Source organism: Gossypium hirsutum, chromosome A10 (assembly GCF_007990345.1).
Source record: "Gossypium hirsutum isolate 1008001.06 chromosome A10, Gossypium_hirsutum_v2.1, whole genome shotgun sequence".
NCBI classification, from domain to species: domain Eukaryota; kingdom Viridiplantae; phylum Streptophyta; class Magnoliopsida; order Malvales; family Malvaceae; genus Gossypium; species Gossypium hirsutum.
In genome coordinates, this window is record NC_053433.1 from 3,138,657 (window position 1) to 3,156,890 (window position 18,234).

Genomic DNA, 18,234 nt, shown 5'->3' on the forward strand with positions numbered 1-18,234 from the left:
TTATGTTGTTGGCTAATATATCCTTTTCCGATACGATGTCGGTGCATCACCAAGACTTCACCGTGGATGCTTTCCGTCCACCCACGGCCCTATTGATTTTTTTGGAATTAAAAATTTAAAATTCGAAAATTAAATTAAAATACAAGAATCTACGACATGCATACCGTAAAATCTACAAACGACTTAAAAAGAAAACACCGGACCATTTTGGCGTTTGCAAAAAAGGTAAAAGGAGAGCGTGATTATATTGTGCGGCTGCAGAGCAATAATTCACAAGGCAGCACTATAATTGCATTACCACTATCAAACCCTTTTTCTTTTCTATTTTACTTTTTCCTAATTACCATTCAACTCCAAGTCTGACTCCTGATTTCTCAGCAGCCAAATAAGTTGGAATGCAACATGAGGGTAATAGGGAAGGTAATGGAGTGGAAGGAGCCGGGATCCTTTTATCCATCTCTGTCTCGGGTTTGTAGTGAAGTCAAAAAGGGATAATATAATTTTTGGTCCCTTAACTTAGCAACTAGAGCTGATTTAGTACTTTTTTTATCCATTTTGATCCTTGAACTTGGATCATGTCAAGATTTGATGATGTGATGATCAATGTTACTAGAACAGGACTGAATCGGTTGTCTGAGAATTAATCAATGTAACGGTTCGAACAAAGAGGTTGAACCGGTTGACTCGAAAATTACTTGAAATTGGTAAAAAAAAACTGATTAAATCAATGATTAATAGTTTAACTTGTTCAATCACTAGTTCGATTATTAAAACACGGAATGCGACATATAAGATTGTACCACATAATCACTTAGATATTTATATAAATTTTTAAATTTTCAAGTGATAATATGGTACAATCTCAAAGTGTCACATCATCAAACTTTTATATTTTTTAAGTTCAAAGATCAAAATGGATTTAGTTATCAAGTTTAAGTGCCAAAGTGGACAAAAAAAAATACATATACCAAAATGAACCTAGTTATCGGGCCAAAATTTATATCAATCAAAGTTAAAAATATTCACGTATATGAATATTAGCTATATCAATTCAATAATTGTTCAACACAATTCCATACTAATGTATGATTTTCATATATTTATAAAATATATAACATATTCAAATATCTATGATTTTAATATTTATTTAGTATCTAAAAATATTATAAAAAGAAAATAATCTTAAATTTTGATTATTTTTTTTAAAAAGAAAAAATCTTCTTTGGTCAAACTATAGATAAAGTGACCAAAATATAGATAAAGTTTTATTTTAGTCTTGACATTACTGATTTGATCAACGCAAATGCAGTGTGTAAAAAGAGGCAGAAACATAAAGGAAATGATGGAGTGCTGCTCTTCATGGACCATGACACCATTTTTTGTTTTTCTCAAAACATCATCATATGATCAATTGATCTTGGCTTTGATTGCCCCCATACTGTTAAATTATATCGTCCTTAGTGTTGTAAACATGCAAGTATTTGAACTGGTAATCATTCATTTCCACGTTTGCCACTGTTTTCCAATTTTCTTTTACCCTATCAAACGGATATGGGAAATGATTGCATTGCTTGCTATCATCATTGTTCATTATATATATTCTATATTCAAACTCCATGGGAATAAAAAGGAAAAAAGGTCATTTCATAAGCAAATATGTAAGAATTCAGACATTCAAAAAACCACTTTTTTCAATCAGAAAGCCACAATCATACAAATCAGCCAGTACCATTGTTGATGCTGTTTGCTAACTTGGAGAAGACGGAATATGAAATATAGAGGAATGAAGTGCATGCACTTAATAGAGGCAAAGTCATAGGAATTAGAGCTATTCTCTTTTGCTTGAAAAGTGATTAATGGGGTTGGAGATTGGAATAGGTGCCTCTTCTAGTCATCGTACTAACTCGAAAAATTGTTGCCCGACCGAAACATAGAAATCTTAGATTTTGATTTGAAAATTTTCAACTTCCGATCTAAATGACGAAGCTTTAAAGAAGTCCCATGGGAAATTATATTCTCGCCCTCTTTCTGACAGTGTTTGCTTGATGTGATGCTCATTCTCTTTCTGGAGCTCTATCTGTTCGTCAAAACGAGTTTATTAGACAACTGAAGAAGCCTATGAAGGATTATGAAAAATGCATGGATTGATCCCGAATTACCTGGTTTTTGAATTTCCAAGTGTAAGTTCGAGATCATCAGCTACACATTCCTCGTGGATCTTTTCTCCTTCCCAAGGCTTCACTAACCCTGTCATGTTACTGCCAAAGGCAAACTCGGCAGCAATAGCATCAGACATGGGAACATCTGATGTTTGATCAACGCCTGCAGGAAAGGCGGGTGAGCATGTGCCACTCTGCCCTGGAGTCCACATTCGTGAACCTCCTCGTGATAAGGCCTCGTCTTTAAATCCAAACGGGTTTCGGGAGACAAGGCTAAACGTAGGAGATGTTGGCCCACTTTGGGGTATTTCAAGTCTGGAAAGCCAACCTGGATCAGGAAAAACCTGACGGCTTGGACTTGGTGGAGTGGATGCAGGCAGGTAAGAAAAGCGCTTCCCCGTGCAAGTTGGGCCAGCATTCATTTCATCCCAATCACTTCTGGTTCGAGGAGTTCTGGAAGTTGGAGAGCTAAGTGGTGGAGTGACAGGAGCACTTATGGAACCACCTGCGATGAAGAGATGGTGAGCGAGCTTGGATGAAGCTGAAGATGAACCAGAAGAAAGGTTTTTGAGCCAAGGGATTAGGGAATTGGCATCAGCATTGCCATTGGCATTGGCCGTGTAATGGGATGAGGCTGGACTTGGGAAGGAAGATGAACCAGGGCTTGGGTGATATGATGAGCATGGACTAGCTGATGCAGAACCTCCCATTATGTCCATACGATCCACTGGTTTACATCCCTGCAGAAATGGAAAAACCAACACAAAATCACTGAAACAGCTCTACACGTCGGAGCAAAAATAACAAAATACACATTTCTCTAAAGACCCTTTCCCTACTTTCTCATCCCCAATGATCATAGGTGAAAATTTTCATGGATCCATGAACACAGTTCTTGCAAGAAGCTGATTGCATAGAATATGGACCTCACCATTGGTATCCCCTATCTTTAAGTATGAGCAAATTCATTTCATACACATAGTAGCTAACACACAAGCCACCATGACAACGTGAAGTCATATTACCGAAAAAAAAACCAAATTGTTTTTTGGATAAGAAAAACACCCCAAATCGTTGCTCATGCTAATCTTCAAGTCCCTAAGTTCACACCATCTACAATGACTAACTTTGTCTCAACCACCTGGCTCTAATAACAACGACTAGAAAAGAACAAGCAATGATTGATTATGAACATAAATCATTTTTCTAAAGAGAATCTAACTACCAGTCTTCATTTTGCCAAACATCACATGCGACATCTTTGTCTATAGACCATTTCTGATGAAAAAAAAAAAGCATGATGGGACAACATGGTCATTACAACCCGACAAAAACTTTGATTTAAAGAGAAAACTATTGTCAAAGACAATGGCGTTAGACTTACTTGGATAGGATATGTTAACACAACACAAGCACACCATGCTAACACGCTAACTATTCTAACATGTTTTATTACAAGCTTAATTAATTAAAACCCTATCCCTACACGCTTTTGAAATCTCGTCACAAAAAGAGGAATCCAAGGATCACCTTTTTTTTCTCCTTCATTTTCTCATAAAACTCATTAAAAAGCATTGCAGCACGCAAAGCCAATAATCCCGGGAATGCATATAATAAACGTGAAAGAGAATGACCAAAGTGACCTTACCTTTGAGAAGAAAAAGAGAAATAGAAAAGCATTTTTTTTATCATTATTAGCTGCATTAAAGCAAGCTGCAAAACTTCAATCTAGGAGATGCATAGTGTCCTCTAAATGTCAAAATTACCCTTGCCTGAAATGCTACAGTAGAAAGCAAAAGAATAAAACACCGGCAATTCTTTTGATGATCGACGAAGGGCATTATCGTCTTACTAACAAACAAGTTCTGGTTAAAGCTGCCTGGACAAATCTTCTTCGTCCTTTTGTCTTACCGAAGCCGAAACAGTAACATCAACAGAGAAAAAACGAATCTTTGATAAACCTTCGTGCTTTGTGCTTTCACTTTTTCTTAACCGACACCATCACAGTTTTAACAGACAACTTGCTACACCACGGCGTATTCTATCACAATTCGCTACCTTTATACTAACATACGCATAATCGCATGTAAAAAAAAAAAAGTTGAATGGTTCTGGAATTTGATTTGTTTACCTTTCTGTAAGTGGTGCCGTCTTCTTCGACGGTCCAACCGGCTTCGTTGCAGAGTGCTTTCAAGACCTCGTTGTTGTCGCAGTGCTTCGGTAGCTTGTAGTTTCCGTACATTCGCAACCCCGCGAAGATCTTCGCCGCGATCGCCCTCCTCCTCCTTTCTCTCCGCTTGTTGTTCTCCCTCTCCTTCCACGTCGGCATTCTCGTCCCTGACGTCATGCTTCAATACCTTCCTCAAAGCAGCGCCGGCAACTCGATTAACTTCACGGAACCCGGAAGTGTATATTTTCTCGAGAAACAAACGAAGAGATGAAAAAAGAAAAAAAAAACACAAAAGGATTTGGCGGTCTTTTTAATATTATTATTTCCAGTGTTCTTTTTTCGTTTTGGTTTTTTTTGGAGATGGAAGTGCTATTAAATGGAGGAAAAGTGTGAGCTATAAGGGAGGAGTGTAATTGGGCATGAATGTTAGTTAAAATTACAAGAGAGCCACTTATTATATGCAATAGAAATGATTTACCCAGGATCACGTGGGCAACACGTGTATTTTTGTATTTTCAACTTGAGATATTTTTCGGTCAATTGGCTGTTTATGTTATGTTTTATTTTCATTTTAATTCTAGTAGGAAATATGTAGTTGTACTTTCCATAAAAACAGAAGTATAAGTTGTACTAAAAATTAATTATAGTCAAATATTAAATAAATAATTATAATATATTTTCCTTCTTTTATTCTAATATCAATAAATTTAAAGTTGTCGAGAGTTTGGATAATTATCCCAATAATTAAAAAAAACTCAATATACCTTTTAAAAAAATAAATATCAAAATTATATATAAATTTTAATTAATTTTATAATATTACTCATTAATTTTAATTTAGTACATTTGCATATATCAAATTTTAATTTAGTTCAATTTTCATATTATTTCATTGTCTATGCGACACAATTTTTCATTAAATCATGTGTGAATTACTGACATGGTATTTTTTTAGGTTAAAAATAAAAACACTTCAAAAATGGTTTTTTATTTCCAAATCCATTTTTTTAATCTCAATTAAAATAATTTTTTTAACCTAACAAAATGTCATATCAAAATTTACACGTGATTTAACGGAAATTTGTGCTACATAAATAATGAAGTTAGTGAAACGTAAAAATTTTTAAAAAAAATAAAGCTTGATGTATGTAAATGGGCCAAATTAAAGTTGATATACAACATTACGATTTGTATCAAACTTTATGTATAATTTTAGTATTTATCCCTTTAAAAAAACTAAAGCATGTTTGGAATATAATGTGTTAAATTTCGATTTTAATCTCTATTAGTTTAATACACTTTATTTTGACATAATTTAACATCGTTAACCATTTTTATTATTTAAATTAAATTCAAGCCAGGTCGGGTCGACTCAGAATATAAAAGTATTGTCCAAACTTGATGCAAGTTGGGTCAGAACTAACGGGCTACCCAACCCATAGACAAATCTATGTGGCAAGCAATACCCTAGCTCCCCCAAGAATGGAACAATTATGTTTTAACTCCTTCAAAATCTATAAATTTTTAAAATAATACGTAGCAAAATTATAGTTTGATCCTTTGAAAAATGATATAATTTTAATTTAATCCTTTTAAAAGCTATAAATATATATACAAGTTAACCCTCAACTTCCAAAAAAATCATAACTTTACCCCTAAAATTATATATACTCAACAGCAAGGATTGAGTTTTAAATTAATCTCTTAACCACTCATTCATTTTAATATCTATTTAAAAGTTGTATTTTAAGTTATTTAATATAAATAATAAAATTACTGAAATATAAATATTATCATAATATTTTTTGCCGTCTTTAATTAAATCGATGTCTAATTAATTCATTAAATTAATTAAATTAATAAGTTCAGCACAAATTAAAAATATATAAGTACTATGCTAACCAACCAGCTAGTGATAAGATGTCAATTAACATTTAATCTCATGTTGAAGCCTTAAAAACTTACCCATCTCATAAAAAATATTATAAAATAATAAGTTGTATCTACTCATAAATAACAGTAATAGCAATGTGTTTTTTTATTTGGTAAATTATATTGTTAGGGGAGGTATTCACTTACATCGGTATAACTTGACATGCATGATCTCCATGAACGTTAAACTTAAGTTTTACACAGATATAAGTGGATCCCTCTAACTTTGCAAAAAAAAAAAGAATAATAGCTAACCATTTAATTTTTTGCCTCTTTTAATACTTAAACTTGCATTTTTATCAAATCACCTTAATATGGATGAAAATGTTAACATCGGTCTAACTTTGCAGATGTGGCATTTATGTGTATGCCATGTAACCAATTAACTAATTTATTTTAAACTTAAGATTTTTTTTTCATCCATTTTGAAGTTATTAAACAAACCATGCAAGTTTAAAAACTAAATAGATAAAAATAAATAAATAAATAACTAAAATATATATATTTTTTAAAATTAGAAAATTAAATCAATCATTATACCTTATTAATATACATTTAAGTTACAAGTAAATATATAAAATTTATTTTTACAGTGTCAATTTAATTTTATTTATTATATAAGTACATATAATATAAATCTATACTAAGGAAAACTTTTTAAAATTAACGAAAGTTAATTATCATCCACCATTTACTAACTAACTAAAATTTCTAATTATGTTAGTATTTTATATTTAAAATTAATGTAACACCCCTAACTCACGTCCGTCGCCGACGGGGTTACGAGGTATTATCGAAGAAAAACATAGTATTCGTACATTCACATAATTCTATAGATCTTATTCGTAAAATAAGATATAATAAATTATTAATCACACTGTATGCACGAATTATAATCCCCAAGTTCAAACTAATTCAAATCAAATATTAAACTTTGACTTCATAATTATTTACAAGTATTACTTAACCAAATAAAACATTCCACATAGCTTACTATTCAAATCATGTACAGCATTAAAATTTGATATTATAAAGAAAAATAAAATAAAACATACTTGGCAGTTCATTTAAAAACCAAACATGTCTATTTGCTAATTACAAAGCCATAAGCATTTGACCATTTTAATATAACTAATTTTAGGAACACATACCAACCACTAGTGTATTAATTTCCATATCATCTATCATTTGTAGAGTATAACCGCATAATTAAAACACCAATTATATCTTAAGAATAATTCACATCCTATAATAGCATATTAATACATCCAAATATCATAATAACTTGATATAACTCAATCGATTCATATATCAACAATGACATATGCGCAAATTTAAAAGTATATATGTTCTATTAATTAACACCCTATAGCCGAACATATATATATATATATATATATATCAATTATGCAAATTATAATCTATATTTATCAAATGGATTAAAATCGCAACTAAACCATCAAACCAAACATATCAAAACATCTAACTAAGAAGATTTTAAACTAAGCATAACATATAATAACTAAGTCATTTTCGCGTGACTTAAATAGCTTCTCATTCATATTGGATTCAAAAGATAGAATAGCTTATACATGCCATAAGTTTAAACTTAAGCTTTCAAGAGTACCAAAATATAGACGATAGTGTGATGAGCTTCACTGATGATCCCGAGCACGTAACAATGTCCAAAATCTATAAAATTAAGACAAGTAAACACATTCTCAAAGTAAGCTATTTTAGCTTAGTAAGTTATAAGCGATTTAAACAATTTAAAAGACATTAAAAACTCAATTTGAGTAACCAAGTCCTGCTACTAAAATCACATATTCAACCAAACTTGACTACCAATATATATCAATCAGTCAAGTTTAATACCTAACATGTTCGAATATAATAAACTCTAAAAATAATAATAATAATTACTTAACACTTCCCATCTTACCATTCAATACCTAGTCGAATGTTCACTCATATATAAAATAAATAATCAAACATTATTATATATATATCATATCATATCATTTTATTATTATTATTATTATTTATTTTATTTTATACTTTTCAACTCATCCATCTCTCATTTTTCCAAATCTATCATACATATTATATTTATAACTACCCACCATATAATTTCAAGTTCAATAATATCAACCACAAAGGTTTGATTACGTACCTGCATTATTACAAACATAAATATTACACTACTACTCTTGCATTTGATAATTAGATCGTCTGATCATTTTCCTTCACCCGTTGTATTCGCACACTTAGTGACTATTGTTTAACTAGAAAAGCCATGAAATCGCACACTTAGTGCTTAATATTTTCCTTCGCACACTTAGTGCTCGATAATCAAACTCGCACACTTAGTGCTCATTAACCAAACTCGCATGCTTAGTGAAATTTTCATATTTATTATTTCTATTTGCATTCGACAACACCAAGATTTTATATATTTCAACTCGGCTCACACAAATATATAAATTATATTTATTTAAACCAACAATAAATATTTGCTTAACGACTTACCTCGGATTTCGACGGACAGTTGAATTCGACTACTCAACGATTTTTTTATTTTCCCCGATCCACGTCCGATCTTTTTGGTTCTTGATCTAAAAATTTCGAAATTAATCTCATTCAAATAGAATTTCCTTCATTTAGGTATAAATACACATAATTGAGCAATTTACCAATTTACCCCTAATATTATGCACTTTTACAATTTAATCCAATTTTCTCAAAACACAAAATATGAAGAATTTGTATATACAATGCTAGGGCCGAATGTTCACTAAGCTTATATAAATCCTCCCATTTCACTAATTTCACAATCTAGTCCTTCAATTTAGTATTTTTTTTTCAATTTAACCCTAAATGCTCAAAATTACCAAAAATCCCAATACCAAAATGTTAATCTAACACATTTATTTTATTTTCTCACATCAAACGTAAATTTTATCAAACTATTAACAATGACACTTCATGAATATATCATCAATTTCAAAATTTCAAGCATGGGCTTTATAGTATTCAAAGCAACTATCTCAAAAGTGTAAAAATTAACAAAAACCAAACTCAAATCACTTACCTAATTGAACATGCAAGGACCGAAAATATCAAAGCTGAAACTTTCTTTTCTTTCTCTTAGTTTCGGCCAAATAAAAATAAAAGAAAGATGAACACTTTCATCTTTTATTAAATATAATATATTAACATATATTAAAGTATACCATAATGCCATAAAATATAACAAACAATTCAAGTCATTAATCCATGCATATTGGTCGGCCACCAATTCCTATTTATGGCCAAATTGCAACCTTAATATTCCATAATATAAAAACAATCATAATTTGGCCCTTATACATTAACCCTTAAATTTTCCATTTTACGCGATTAAATCATTTTTTCATCAATCGACCTCCAAACACTAAAATTTTTAAACGAAACTTTCACAAAAGCAACTTCACACATTTTAAACATAGAAAATGATATTTAAATATTATTTTAACTCGGATTCATGGTCCCGAAACCACCGTTCCAATTAAGGTCCAAATTGGGTTGTTACTTTATTTATTTTTATTGAATACATTTTAATATTCCATTTACCTTTTTGTCCTTTATAATAATACATAATTTCATATATGCCAAACCACCAATCTCCACTATCATAAAGTAATGGTTTAATTGATAAATAGGGACTTCTACTTTAGTAAAACATGGAAAATAAACACTTAAACAATTAGAATGTAACTTTTTGTATTTTAAGCGATTTAGTCCTTTTTGCTTAATTAACTATCGAAACGATAAAATTTTTCAACGAAACTTTAATACCATCTTTTTGCCACTTTGTAAATATTTATAAAAATATTTACGACTTGATTTATAGAAATGAGGTCCCGATACCTCATTTCCTAAACCCACTTGACCTTAGGGTCATACCACTTGAACTTAATAAATCACTTATAAAACAAATATCACAATATCAAAAATATTTTTAAAAATCACAATTAACTCGTAAATATTAAATATAATATTTACAAACCTACTCGTCGGATTTGGTGACCCCAAAACCACTGTTCCAGTTAATCCTAAAAACGGGCTGTTACAATTAATGTCTCCAGAATTTTAGTTTAATTAGTATGAGTATTATTGTCAGTGCAAGAGAACGTGGGTTTGAGTGCGCCGAAGCGCATTATTCTCCTATTTATGGGTTGAGAAAGAGTTATGAGTACTTCTAGGCATTATTTTGTTCCAATTTACTACCAAAACAGAAAGTTTTAACAAGTACGAGCTATACCGATTTAGAAATACCTTAATTAAAAATTAACAATAATAAACAAATCAAATTGTAACAAATTGAAATGTAAATATTATGTTTCAAAATAAATATAGTATAAAATAAGGAAATTTTAATTAATATTTACTTATTATTTATGTGTTTGATTGAAATTGTATCACAAATTATTTGAGTTCCAACTTAATCATCAAATTATCAAAAAACTATTATTTTTACAAAACAAGATATTAAAATGATAGTCGAAATTAGGGTGTTCACTGTTAGTAACAGTGATTGATTCCTATGTCGTGGGTACTCTCCAAACAGGTAAACGACTGACCATGAAATATGTTCCATTATTATGAGCGAGGTTCAAATCCCAACTTCATAATTAAAGGATAAGGTGAGCAACTTCTACATAAAAAATAGATTACGATTATAATGATAATATTTATGTCTTTTTTATCTCTTTATAAAAAATTCTTAAGAATACACACAACATATATTTTGAACTTAAAATAGCAAAAGTTTCAATGTATCAAATTTACTATTTTTTTAATAACCCAAATTTACTATTTTAACTGAAGGCTTTATATATATATATCAAATTTTTATAAATACGTTTTATACGTAAATTTATTCACCAACATGTAAGTGTATTGTAATCATTGTTTTCAAAATCAAATTGATTAATTTTAAGCCGATTAATTGACAGTTGAATTGGTATTCTTTATTTTTTAATATTTTTATTTTAAATGATTTTGTTTAATTAAATTAGACAAATTGGTTAAACTAAAAATCGATAATTTGATCAATTCGACATCAATCTGGTTTTAAAAATATTGATATTAACTCTTTTTTTCCCAAGCCATTTTTGTCTAGCAGCGGTGCTAGCTTTCGGGCTAGCATCACTCGCTTTTTTCCCCTTTCACCAACCATTTATTTATTTCTTCTTCTCATTCACTCCACATGTTTTATCTCTTTCTTTACAGATTTATTTTGTGAGTATCTTTGTTGTCTTCAAAAGTTGTAAGGGAGAGATGACAACGTCTACCGTTCACTAAAACTCCACCGACCACTAGTAGTTTTTCTTGGAAAGTGGGTGGCTGTTCATTAATTTCTTAATTTGTTTCTATTTTGATAGTATTTTATAATAGTAAATGATTTCACAAGTCGATTTGAACTCATGTTGTCTTAAGTTTTATGTTTTTTTTGTTTATTTTTTCATTGTTTAATAAATTTTCAGTTTTTGAAGTTTTTATCTGCTGTTATAGTATACTTTTTAGTGTTGCTTATGCATGTAAGATTAGTTTTACAAGTGATTGTAGTGATGGTTTTGTTATCATTCTCTCTAATGTGGTGAATGCTCGACTCTTTTGTTCATTTTGGCTTATCGCTTTGAGCTATTCAGGGCTGGTTTTTTTATCGTATTAAATACTTGCAATTATTCTAGATATGTCATGCTTGAATTATAATAAAATCAAATATTAACGTGTCATGATATTATATTGATACTGAAGCTAAAACCTTTGTTGTGTTAATAAAGTTTATTATTCATAATCTATAAGTATTTATTAATATTTTTTCTCTGATTTTATTTAATTGAATGAATTTTGGAAAAAAAATAGTGTCTTCAATTTTCTTATTATTAAAGAAAGTGAAAAATCCTTTCAGAAAAAGAAGAAAAGAAAGTGAAAATAATTGGGATCGTCTAGTAGCTAATGTATCGGTTGGTCATTAGGGACTATATGCGGTGGGGCCCTGTAGCATGCGAAGAACTGGCTGAGTTGACTGACCGTCACATTGTCAGTGTTGGGCAGTGGGTGGTCCCACTACGTGGGAGCCCACTTCTATGTGTACCCTACATATATATAGTTGTGGGGTGTTGAAAAAGAGGAGCTTGTGTGCTGCAACCTGCAAGATAAAGAATAAAAAGGAGAAAACAGTTTATTTACATAGAGGGCTAGTTTGATAATATTTTTCGAAAATTACTGTAGAAAAGTATTTTTGAGGGGTATTTTTGAAGAGTTTAGTTTAAAATTTAAATATTTAATATTGTTATTAAAAAATATTTTTAAGAAATAAAATATTTATTTTAGATATGTTATTATTAGATAACAAATATGTATTTAAATAAAATTTAAATTAGTTAATATAATTATATTTTAGTAAGAATATAAAAAATTATTATAACTTGTTGTTAATATTTTAATATATGAAATATAAATTTTAAATGTTTTTAAGTAATAAATATTAATTACTTATAAAATTTAATTAGAATATATATAAATTATATTTTAAATATTTAAATATAACTATTAAATACTTGTAATTAGTATTTTAAAAAATATTTTTTATTTTTAATTAATGATTTTAACATCTTTATAATTAAGCACCAAGAAAAAAAAGAAAAATATTATGTTATTGAAGGGGTGAAAAAATAATTAACCACTAAAAGTACTTTTAGGAGAGAAAAATATTTCTGAAAAGCCAAAAATTTTAGCTAAAAACAATTTATTCTGCATAACTTTTTTTTCAAAAATATTTTTAGAGTCAAAATATTTTTTTAAACACAAAGAACAGGCCCTTTGTATTTTTTTCCATCCGAGCTCCGTTTGATATCCGTTGGAGCTGATTACAGTAGTTAGTAGACTAAAAAATCTACGGTCTGTGTAGTCCCATTTTAGTTTGGAATACTGTCGTTTCAGGTTTTTGGTTTTTAAAGTCAGTCTTTTTTAACAATATTTTTAATTTTTCTCTTAAAATTTGTTTGAAATTATTTGATAATAGTCATGTCTCAATTGTATACTGATTTACTTATAATTTTGTAATAAAATTTTGATTATAGTAAATTTTTTTAATAGATTTTTAAAATCACATTGTCTTTATCATTTACTTTGAAGAGGGCTTTTACTAAAAAAAATTATCTAGATTTATTATTTTTTGTTTGTGCTATTATGATTAAATTATATCGATTATTGATGTATTATGTTATTAAACTTGTCATAATTATTAAATTGATTTTTTTAAAATTACAATAAAAAAAATCCGAACAATAAATATAATTAACGCGATTGAAACCCAAATGACGAGTAACACTTTTACCGTTCATTGAGTCGGATTTCATGCAAACATTCGGTACCACGTGTTTGTGTATGTTGATTCTCTGTCCCTCTCATGCTTCTTAATTTTATGTAGCGGGATAGTTTCTTAGTTACTGTTCAACTATATATTTTTTTTATAAGCAAAGAGATTACATTTATAATTATTTTTTATTTTTAATACATTTGAACGGATGTTTTTCGAGAATTTGAATGGATAAGTGTTATTATTATTTTTTTAATATAGAATTTTCGTTAATGATATACGAGGTTGTTTAATGGTAGTGGTCTAAAATCTAAATGCTTCTAAAGCAAAAGAAATAATTATAATACAAGTAGGAGTATAACGATTCGTATTACAACTTAATTTGATTTTGTTGGTAATGTGATGTAAATAATTGAGAAAAAGGGGATTTAAATACAGTACCGTCTCTTATTTTTATGGAGTAAATTGGGGTTAAAGACTCAATACGTGTTGTTGTCACTTGGCCTAGTCCGTGTTTTATTTTAAAAATATTTTTATTTGTTTTTCAATATATTTTTTCAGTTATAGAAAATCTTCTGGTTATTACTGAATATTTTCGGTTAAAGAAAATCCTCAATTTTCGAAAATTGGCATTGTTATTTTACCATTTTATCCATTTAGAAAACCTGATAAATAACAACTCATTCTTCTCATTTTTTCACAACAAGAAGCAAACAACAATTTTTCTTTGCCTTTTTTAACTCGTCTGTTTTCTGTTCAAAAAAAAAAAATTCCGGTTAAATTTTTGACCAAGTTTTGAGTCTACTTTTCTTTATACTTTTGAGAAGAGTAATACCAATTGTGTTCCACCTTTTTTTTATTTTTTTTTATTTTTGGTGTATGAATATTGAAATTGTGTGTTAACATTGAGGGCAACGTCCACTACACGATTACATTGATCAAGATGAATTTACTTTTAAAATAATAATTTTTTCCCGGCATAGTAATTATTTTATTTATTTACATTCAGTTTATTTATACTGTGACTAAAATTTAAATTTAACTCAAATTTAAACCGATGTCCTTTTTTATCTTATACAGATTATAAAATGTGGGACAATCTTCCCTCGTTTATTTTGGCATTTTTTTGCTTTGGATTGTTCTTCTATTTCGGCTAATAGTAATAGTATTGAGAGACAAGTGGTAGTAAACTTATTGGTTCAGAAATTAATCCAAAATTATATCAGGAGTAAATTAAATTATTTTCACTTTATGAATCCCCTTGACTGTTAATAAAATCAAAATAAAATTAAAAGATAAAATAAAAAATAATATCAAACATTAACATTTTAAATTTTATATCGAACCTGTTACAGGGATATATTAACTTTTAATAAATAACACTTCATAAATTTCCCTCTAAATAATAAAATAACCCTCAACAAATATCTCTTTTAATTGGGACCAAGGCTAGTTCAACCTCTTCAAAGATTTATCATCACTTTTCATATGTTTGGGTGCATTTATTTTCTGATGGAACAATGGCTAAAGCCTTCAGAAATACCTCAGCGAGTGGAGTGGTTCATGATCGGGATGGTAATTAAATTTTGGGATTCATGCATTACCTAGGTAGATACTCACTTTTAGAGGCAAAACTTTGGGGTATTCTTGATAGAATTCTCATTTTATTAAATAAAGAGTACAAGAGAGTCAATATTCAAATTGATAATCTCGAAATGGTCAGGGTCTTGTCCATAGAAGAAACTGTGGACTCTGGTATTACTTTACTTAGAAGAATTAAATGATTTTTGTAATCTAAAGGACAATAGAAAATCAAGTGTATACCTAGATAATATATCTTAATTGTAGACCAATTGGTAATGATTAATTTTTTTAGCAGACTTACTTCCAAATATTTGAAGTACCTCCTAATGTGGTAATTATAGCTATCCAACAAGACAAAGCTGTATTTAAATTATAATTTTTTCTGTATTTTTTAGCAGACAAAAGTTTTTAAATTGTAATTTTTTCTGTTTTTCAAAAAAAAGCGAATTTAAAGATAAATCTGTATTTAAAATACAAATCCAATAACATTTTTAAAAAATAAAACGTATGTTGGGGCGGATTCCAAAGAGGGCATATAAATGGAGTTGAAAGTAGTACCGTTGAGTCCGCCACCCCCACTTTCCCTTTGGAGCAGTTTTTTATGATTAATTATCCGTTTCGCAGGGCACCCATTACGGGAGAGAATGAGATAAGAGAGTGTACATTTTTCTTTTTTGGGTTCTCACGGTGATTGTTGAAATGTGGTGGGGTCCATCTCAATCATATTATCCGTTTACAATGGTGGGGTCAGGTGATGCCCGATATGCCCGCCACCCACTTGGCATCCCTGTTTTTCTTTTGCTTACAATTTGTTTCAAATCTTTATCAAGCTTTTCAGAAAAACCACCGATCATGTCATAGTTGGAATAAATATATTATTAAAAATTATTTAAAAATTAAAAATGTTTATAGTTTAATCGATTTAAATTTTTTTATTTAAATTAATATCCCGATTTAATTGATTCAATTCAGATGAATGTCGTCTTTATATTTTTTTATATTTAAAATTTAATTTTATATTTTTACTTTTAGTAATTTAATATCCATTCAACTCAAATTTACATCATGAGTTTATCCCAATTTACTTTATTTAAGTTGTAAAAATTCTTTTTCCTTTTAAATCCATGGTTTTCTAAAATTTATCATAATTTTGTTTTAAAGTTAACTATTAAAATGGTTTCTTTTCTTCCCTTCAGTTTAACTTTTAGTCATTTATGTTTAAAATGTTACATTTTAGTCGTTTATGTCACATGTTATAACATTTTAGTCAATAAGCCGTTAATTGTCGTTAACGGTATAACGGTAAGCTAACGTGGCACGTTAAATTATCATTTTAAACAAAAAATTTAGGTTATATTATATAATTGGTCTTCATATTTTTTCGTTTTGAACAATTTAATTTTTTTATGTTCTTTTAACTTTTTTTCCTCTTTTTTTTTCTATTTTCTCTATTCTCCATCTCTTTTAACATAGATTTTCTATGTTTTCCATTTGTTAAAATTAGTCCCTATACTTTTATTTTTTTAAATTTTTTTTATTTTTTTCCTTTTCTTCTTTCCCTTTAATTTTAAAAAATGGGAAACAGAAACAAACTACATTAAAAGAGTTAGAGAAGGGAGAAAAACAGAGGGAGAAGCAAAAAAGAATGAAAAAAAAGAAAAGGAAAAGTTAAAAACATTAAAAAAATTAAATTTCTCAAAACGACAAAATATAAGAACCAATTGTATAATTTAATTTAAAAATTTTATTTAAAATGATGATTGAATGTGCCACATCAGCTTACCGTTACATCGTTAATTGCCGTTAATGACAATTAACGGTTTAGTGAATAAAATGTTATAACAATTTAACGTAACATGATATAAGCAAAAGTGATCATTTTAACAATTTACCTAATTATTTAATGTATATATTCCTACTATAGAATAAAAAAATTAAATATAAAAAATAAATTTTATTTGATTTTAATATATATATATTTACTCAAATTTTAATATATAATTTAAGATCTTATATTATTAAAACTATTTATAGTTTTTTACAAACAAAATATATATCTTGCATATTTTTATATATATTTTTTTATTATTAATATATTTGATAATTAATTTTTTAACTTACGAAATTCTAATAATTAATTATCCAAACAATATAATTACGATGATTGATATTTTAAATTGATAAATTCTAATATTTTAATATTTTAAAAATTATCCATCCAAAATTTAAAATAAAAAACCATAAACTTGACTTACAAATTAATTGCAGTCTAATTTTTGACTCAAATTATAAAACTAATGAAGCATTAAACTTAAGCCATAGTTTGGGCCAATGAAATGAATTCAGCGACGAACCCAAGAAAGATCCATATGGGCCATTTACTCAGCGTTGACTTTATAATGCCCATTTATAGTTTCCTAAACGTAGGGCCCACTTTCCAAATGATTTAGTGGACCAACTCTTTTGCCTAAAGTCAACCAAGTGTTACATGGCCCACTCCTCGAGTTTCAACAGCCAATCACGGAGCAATGGGAATATTATCATGCTTTATTCTTTCTCTCAATTTCAATATTAAACAAATTATTTTTTCTTAAAAAGAGAGTAATTTCATCATGATTAATTGTTATAAATTATTCGCTTTTAAAATTAACTGATCAAATTACTCCAAATTTTCTCGAGAGACTAAAAATTTAATTTTACCTTATATGTATACAGACTTACAATGTTTTAACCTTTTCAAAATCAAATAAGATAGATATTTATATTTAGAAACATATTGGGTATGATGTGATCGGGAAAGAAAATGATTCATCTGAACAGATAAAGTTTTGCATTGTTTGCAAATGGTGTAGGTTCAAATCTTGTTAAAATCTGAAATAATCGAGTAAGTTGTCAATAAAAAACACAAGATACAACTTCAAATCAATCTATTGGCGATAAATTTTATGTTCTTCTTAATGGATATTAAAACCGTAAAATATATCAAACTTTTTATCTTCAATAGCTTAATAAAATATTTA

The 18,234-nt window shown here is 28.7% G+C and overlaps 1 protein-coding gene across 2 annotated transcripts; it reads right to left on the reverse strand.

The window, feature by feature from the left end:
- Nucleotides 1–1,673: 1,673 nt before the first annotated feature.
- Nucleotides 1,674–4,694, reverse strand: LOC121208573 (BES1/BZR1 homolog protein 4). 2 transcript variants are annotated; one of them, XM_041079576.1, is made up of 3 exons: nucleotides 4,291–4,694; nucleotides 2,160–2,899; nucleotides 1,674–2,077 (listed from the first exon to the last, which is right to left on the reverse strand). In XM_041079576.1, the coding sequence occupies exons 1-3, from the start codon at nucleotides 4,504–4,506 to the stop codon at nucleotides 2,074–2,076; spliced, it is 960 nt and encodes a 319-aa protein (XP_040935510.1). In that variant the 5' UTR covers nucleotides 4,507–4,694; the 3' UTR covers nucleotides 1,674–2,073. The 2 variants fall into 2 exon arrangements, with proteins under 2 accessions (XP_040935510.1, XP_040935511.1); XM_041079577.1 differs by lacking the exon at nucleotides 1,674–2,077 and having other exon boundaries at nucleotides 2,156–2,899.
- Between the last annotated feature and the right edge of the window lie 13,540 nt (nucleotides 4,695–18,234).